Source organism: Anthonomus grandis, chromosome 11, assembly GCF_022605725.1.
Source record: "Anthonomus grandis grandis chromosome 11, icAntGran1.3, whole genome shotgun sequence".
In the NCBI taxonomy this organism is placed as follows: Eukaryota; Metazoa; Arthropoda; class Insecta; order Coleoptera; family Curculionidae; genus Anthonomus; species Anthonomus grandis.
The window spans coordinates 10325926-10333012 of NC_065556.1; the positions used below are offsets into that span (position 1 = coordinate 10325926).

Here is a 7087-nt window from a genome sequence, read left to right on the forward strand (position 1 = left end):
AACAAAATCATAGTTAATTATCGAGGCAAAATCCCAGACTTAAATTCTTATGGCTTGAGTACCTTTGTAATGTACTTAGAAATCGCTGCTTAAAAATAAAATAGGAACAGCGTTTTCCAAAATGCCCTTCTATATTTTAGTAAGAAACCTTTTATTCTTCATTCATATTTCAATCGCAGCATAGGTGCGCTTATTTTATATGCGATTATTAATATTGTGAAGCCAAATTTTAAACAAATGTATATTATTGTGGCGCCACTGCCTAGCAGCGCCACCCTACCAAGTCGCCGCCAACGCAAGCAGGTGCTTGTTCCGCGACCCGAGTTTTAGCCGTCTTGCCGTCTCTTCTCCTTGCCGATGTCACGTAGACGTCAATGGTGAAGTTTTGTCAAAAAAAGTGCAAGTCAGTCGGTCACGTTTTGCTTTACCTCTAGAAATTCTCTCTGTTTTGTTAATTTAGTTTTAGTCAGAGACGTTGTAAAAAGGTGAATAAAAACCCTAATTTCATGTTCAGGGTTGTTGTTAATTCCACCTCCACAGTATAGCACAAAAGCGGCCACCCGCGCGAGACTCATAGTGGATCTCGGGCGGAGTGCACTTAACACGAGGCAAAAAGTCGCATGTTCCTCACGCCTTCACTCAGAACCCCTCTAAACTCTAAAGTGGTGACCCCGTCTTTCTTAAAAGAGAGTGTTAACGTTTTTCGTGCTAGAACTTAAAAGCTCATTGCGCGTGTGAATATCGGGATCCTAATTCCTAATTGGTGAGTGCAAAGAACCAAAATTTTATTCGTTTGACCTTGCACCGCGAACCAACGACATCATGCAAGAAAACAATAGCTCCGCAAGTGGAGGCTTTGACCAGCAACAGCTTGACCAATATGCCAATCTGAAAGCCCAACAAGAACAGCTGCGACAGCTGCAACAACAAATTCAGCAGCTTATGCAACAACAGGCTCCAGGCCAGCAAGATTCTGAAGGAGGCAGTGTCACTGCCACATCTTATAAACTAAAAGAGTTTGAGATCCAATACCCAGAAGCTTGGTTTGCAAAAGCAGAACTAGAGTTCCAGAAGCATCGCACTACCAGTGACTCGTCAAAATTCCATGAAATTGTATGTGCTTTACCCTCTAACATAGTCGAACAACTCTCGGACATAATATACACCCCACCTGCCCAAGACAAGTATGCAACACTAAAAGCTCGCATTCTCAAGAGGTACGCTGACCCCGAAGTTAAAAAACTTGAAATTCTACTCAGTGGCGTAGAACTTGGTGACAGAAAATCATCGGAGCTGTTCAGATACATGCAAAATTTAGCAAAAGGTAATGTTTCTGATTTATATTTACTAACACACTGGCTCAGCTTACTGCCAGCCAACATTCGTCCCATTCTCAAAGCTCTTAAAACTGACAACATTGATAAGACGCTGGAAGCAGCAGACTCAATCATCGACACACCAAAAGCACCATACACATTTGCCGTCGGTACACCTACCTATGCAAGTGCCAGCTTAACCCCGCCAGTCGCCGCAGTTCAACGCACTTCAGAATTTGGTGAACTAAAATCTTTATTAATCGACTTGCTTTCAGTATCTAAAGAAATCCTGGTGCGTGTTAGTGACAAAAATACACAGCGCCAGTCCAGGTCTCAGGACCGAGATAACAGGGACAACAGAGATAACAGAAGGAGTGGCCGCTTCAACTCAAGGGCAAGGCCTCACACAAATGGTATGTGCTATTACCACTCTAGGTTTGGAGCATCAGCAACTCGGTGCAACATGCCATGCACATTCCACTCCAAGCAGCATCAACAGCAGCACGGTTCGGGAAACTCATAGGGCTGCTGCCTGGCCAGTCACCAAGCAGCAGCGCACCCATTGCAGAAACATCACCATGCAAGCCGTGGAGAGAGAACCGTCTTCATGTGTATGACAAATCTTCTGGTACACGTTTTTTGGTTGACAGTGGCTCCATCGTGTCCATATTGCCACACAAAACCCACCACAGCAGACACCAGCAAGGTGAGCCATCACTTGCAGCCGCAAATGGTTCACCCATTCGCACTCATGCAGGTTGACCTTGGTCTTCGACGCTCATTTCCCTGGTCCTTCATTCTTGCCGAGGTGAAAATGCCAATTTTAGGTGCTGACTTTCTCTCTTTCTACGGCCTACTCCCTGATCTTAAACGGAAGCGACTCATTGACGAAACTACGCTTTGCTCAACTCCTGGAGAAGTCAAGCAAGTTCTCATTCATTCAATCTCAGCTCTCTCACCAATTCAGTCACCAATAGAAGATAAGCAGAAAGAAGTCAAATCACTGGTTGGAGACTACTTCAAGCGATTCCTCGCCAATGATGGTCTTATCACCGGACCAACTGCATTGGTTACACATTACATAGTGACAACCGGTCCCCCAGTTTTCTCCAGACCCCGACAACTTCTCGGTGAAAAACTGAAAGCCGCCAAAGCCGAATTCAGCGCCCTGCAACAACTAGGCGCCTGCAGGCCATCCAGCAGTCCCTATGCAAGTCCTCTGCATATGGCTTCATCTAAGTCAGGAAAGTTAAGACCAACAGGAGATTACCGCAACTTAAATGCACAAACTGTGCCAGATCGATACCCCATACCAAGGATCAATGACCAACTCCTCCAACTATATGGTAAAAAAATATTCACCGCTATTGACTTAAAACGTGCGTATTTTCAGATCCCTGTAGCAGAAGAAGACATCCCAAAAACTGCTGTGACTACGCCATTTGGACTCTTTGAGTTCGTAGGGATGCCTCTAGGTCTCAAAAATGCAACCCAAACTTTTATGAGGTACATGCACAGTATCCTGGGGCACTTGGACTTTGCCACTATCTATCTCGATGACCTTCTGATCTCATGAACCAACATGCAGGAGCACATGGAGCACCTACGTGTTGTGTTAGACATCCTCCTAATCAACAAACTGCGCATCAACTGGGACAAGTGCGTCTTCGCGCAGGAAGAAATCAACTTCTTGGGCTTCACAGTCAACGCTCGAGGGTTCAAGCCACCAGCAGAAAAAGTTGAAGCCATCCTGGCTTACCCCAGACCAGAGACCCTATGGGACCTAAAACGCTACCTTGGTGCTGTCAACTACTTCAGAGCTCACATGCCTCACGCAGCACATTCGCAGGCTCTCCTCAACGATCAGCTTCGAGGCTCCAGGAAACGAGACAAGAGGCGCATCGGGTGGACTCCACAGCTCATAGAGGCTTTCGAATCCACGAGAAAAGCTCTGGCTGACGCAACATCATCATCGTTCCTAAATCCAGACGCAAAAATCGTTCTTACAGCAGACGCATCATCAACGGCCATTGGAGGGTCGTTAGAGCAAATAATCGGTGAAGCACGCCATCCTCTTGGATTTTTCTCCAGAAAGCTGTCTCCAACTGAGCAAAAGTACAGCCCATATGATCGAGAATTGCTTGCGATCTTCTGTACTCTCAAGCATTTCGCGCATATGGTGGAAGGAAGAGATTTCCTCATTCGCACAGACCACAAGCCACTAGCCAAAGCTTTCCAGCAGCGTCCAGAAAAGGCTTCACCACGCCAAATGCAGCAACTTGACTACATAGGCCAGTTCAGCACAAATATTGTGCATATCCCAGGCGAAGAAAATGTCATCGCCGATGCACTTTCCCGCATCTGTGAGATCACCATGCCCACTAGGCTCGACGCAAAAACCATCAGCGAGGCTCAGGCCGAGCCCGAAGCAGATCTGCCACAAACGGGAGATTTATCGCTCAAGCTCCAACCATTGCAGATCGAAGGAGTTCGTATCCTTTGCGACGTTTCTACAGGCACAGTTCGTCTCTAGCTACCATCATCGCTTCGCCGGGCTGCCTTCGAAGTCTTACATGGTCCGTCTCGTCCAAGCGGCCGAGAAACATGCAGGCAGCTCAAAGAGAACTACGTCTGGCCTGGCATCAGAAAAGACGCACTGCAGTGGGCACGTCAATGCATTCCGTGCCAACGAGCGAAGATCCACAGGCACACTCGAATCCTGCCAAACCACATTGAAGTGCCAGAGGCGCGTTTCAACCACATACATCTGGATTTCATTATAATGCCTCTGGTGAATGAGTACAGGTATTGTCTGACAATAATTGACAGGTTTACCAGGTGGCCGCAGGCAATCCCACTCAAAGACATGAGAGCGGAAACCGTTGCAGCAGCATTATTCTCAGGCTGGATCGCTCTCTTTGGCCCACCGCTAACAATCACCACCGACCAAGGAATGCAATTCGAGTCAGCACTTTTCACCTCCATGGCAAAGCTGATGGGTGCTGAACGGATCCGAACAACGCCGTATCATCCACAAGGAAATGGCATGGTCGAGCGCTGGCACCGCACACTAAAAGCCGCACTAATGTGCCACCAGTACACACCTTAGACTGATATGCTTCCAATCGTGCTCTTGGGCCTCAGAACAGCATACAAGGAGGACATTAAGGCATCACCTTCAGAGCTCTTGCTGGGAACCTGCATAAGAATTCCAGGGTCATTTTTCGTCCCTGACAACCAACCCATTGCCACAACGTCGTTCCTGGATAACCTGCGAAGTCACTTTCAAGCTGTGCAGCCAAGACCAACTTCTCACCACATCAAGCCCAAAGTTTTCAGGCATGAAGACCTAGGCACCTGTTCACACGTCTTCAAACTCGTGGCTGCAGTCAAGCCACCTCTCACACCACCCTACACTGGTCCACATCGAGTCCTCAGGAGGCTCGACGATCATCGTTACATCATTGACGTCGACGGAAGACCTGCCTCCGTCTCCACATCTTTACTGGTATCAGGCTATGTCGCTGACGACAACCCTGGACCTCAGTCACAGCACACAGTGAAACCTAAACGCACAGTTCATTTCGAACTGCCTGAGCCAGAAGCCCAGGACCCTCCACCAGCACCAGAGAATCCAGTTCCTGGGTTGCCTTCAGACCAGCCAACCTCCAGAGGGGGAGTGGCTGTGGCGCCACTGCCTAGCAGCGCCACCCTACCAAGTCGCCGCCAACGCAAGCAGGTGCTTGTTCCGCGACCCGAGTTTTAGCCGTCTTGCCGTCTCTTCTCCTTGCCGATGTCACGTAGACGTCAATGGTGAAGTTTTGTCAAAAAAAGTGCAAGTCAGTCGGTCACGTTTTGCTTTACCTCTAGACATTCTCTCTGTTTTGTTAATTTAGTTTTAGTCAGAGACGTTGTAAAAAGGTGAATAAAAACCCTAATTTCATGTTCAGGGTTGTTGTTAATTCCACCTCCACAGTATAGCACAAAAGCGGCCACCCGCGCGAGACTCATAGTGGATCTCGGGCGGAGTGCACTTAACACGAGGCAACAAGTCGCATGTTCCTCACGCCTTCACTCAGAACCCCTCTAAACTCTAAATTATATTGGATCGTACTTGGATACGGGAAATTTAAATCTCCAACACCTCACAATTTTCTACAGAGTGCAGAGATGTAGAGGATTGAATATTGTAGAGAATTGAATATTCTGTATTGTCCAAAATAATGGCAACACCGCTTCGTCTTCGAAACGCAAATTATTAAATGGTTTTATGAAGATAATTTGGCAGTTCAAGATTTTCATAAATGTTACACTAAAATGCAAGAAACTTCTATCTAAGGGGTCCAGGAGCAAGAACGACTAGAAGAAGTGCTTTATGTTGCCCTAGAAAAGAATTCAACGCGATCAAGTAGTAGTGTTAGAGAGGAGCTGGGTATGAACCATACAACTGTTACCAATATTTGGAAGAAACATGGGCATAAATATTTCATAATTAAAAATAAGAAAATAAAAATGTGTTTTTTTTTTAGTTTCTATTTTCAGGTGAATCTTCTTTTCGATTACATAGGAGACACAATCCTTCCGTTGTTCAATATTTGTCTTGGAAAAATTAGCACAGGCTCTATGATGCCATTTTTTACTGATGACACTTACACTACACTACTCGTATGTACAAAAATAGTCAACTGATATATTTAAACGTCCACACTTAACATGATTACTTAAGAATACTAGAAATATTTACTTACACTATATTTATTTAATATTCCATTATTTACATTCTCCCAGCAGTGAGTGTTGCTCTTTTTATACTAGATCATGGTTCCAGAAGATTCGCTTACCTTCAGCGTGTCTCAAGGGATGTAATGCGGTGTGTCTGCTTGCGTCACCGCGATGATTTTAGAATGACGAAGAGCAGTTGATAATCGCGGTTGTTGGATTTAGCCCTCACTTTGTCTCGAATTGCTTCCAAAGATGGTGGATGACAATATATGCAGAAGATTTCCCTCTTTCAAGTGGATATCTCGTAGAGATAACAAAGCTTATATTAACCTTTTTTCCTATATTAACTACTACGTTGAGTATAAGTATAACAGCAAACCACAATTCGAGTGCCTGTAAACCTAAGAACCACCTTCAATATACTGGAAATCATGCTCCGCATGCGAGTTAGGGAATTACTATGGTTCTATCCCTCTACTCCACATTCTATCCTTCACATACTATTCCTCTTTCCACAATAAGGAGCCATTCGTTTGAAGTGCACGACTCGAGCTTTATCCCTCGGCGGCCTTTATATTCTGTAAAGAACATCATGGCTTTCAGAACTTTGTATTTAAATTTGAAGTTGACATCATTCGCGTCCTTCATCCGATCCGATATTCTTTTATTAAGGCGTAGACGATAGTGAATCTTAAAATAAAACATTTAAAAGACAATTTAGTTTTGTTTTTTTTTTATTTAAAATTTTATCCCATATCTATCGTGCCAATTTATAATTCTTGGTAAGTATCTATAGCTAATTATCTTAAATAAGCAATGTCTTGAGAACCAAATTTAAATTAAATAATATTTTAGTTGATGTGTTAATTCTTGATTAAAGTGATGAGGGATGTCTGAGATGCAATATTTTTATTTTTTATTAACATTTAAAATTAAAAATTTTAATTAAATGTGGGTATTTCCAAACTGATAAGCATATTGTTTTTTAAAATAAAATAAAATTCTATTTAACTATATCTCATCACTCGTCAGCTAACGCATCGACTTTT

At 44.3% G+C, this 7087-nt stretch overlaps 1 protein-coding gene across 1 annotated transcript; it reads left to right on the top strand.

Annotated features, from left to right (window-relative positions):
- The first annotated feature begins 4431 nt into the window (after positions 1-4431).
- On the top strand, positions 4432-5082 carry LOC126742458 (uncharacterized). Its single transcript, XM_050449103.1, has one exon. It carries the CDS (start codon positions 4432-4434, stop codon positions 5080-5082), a length of 651 nt encoding a protein of 216 aa, XP_050305060.1.
- The last annotated feature ends 2005 nt before the right edge of the window (positions 5083-7087 follow it).

Bases quoted from the DNA above. Each gene is read 5' to 3' on its own strand.
- LOC126742458 (XM_050449103.1), top strand. From the start codon at position 4,432: ATGCTTCCAATCGTGCTCTTGGGCCTCAGAACAGCATACAAGGAGGAC.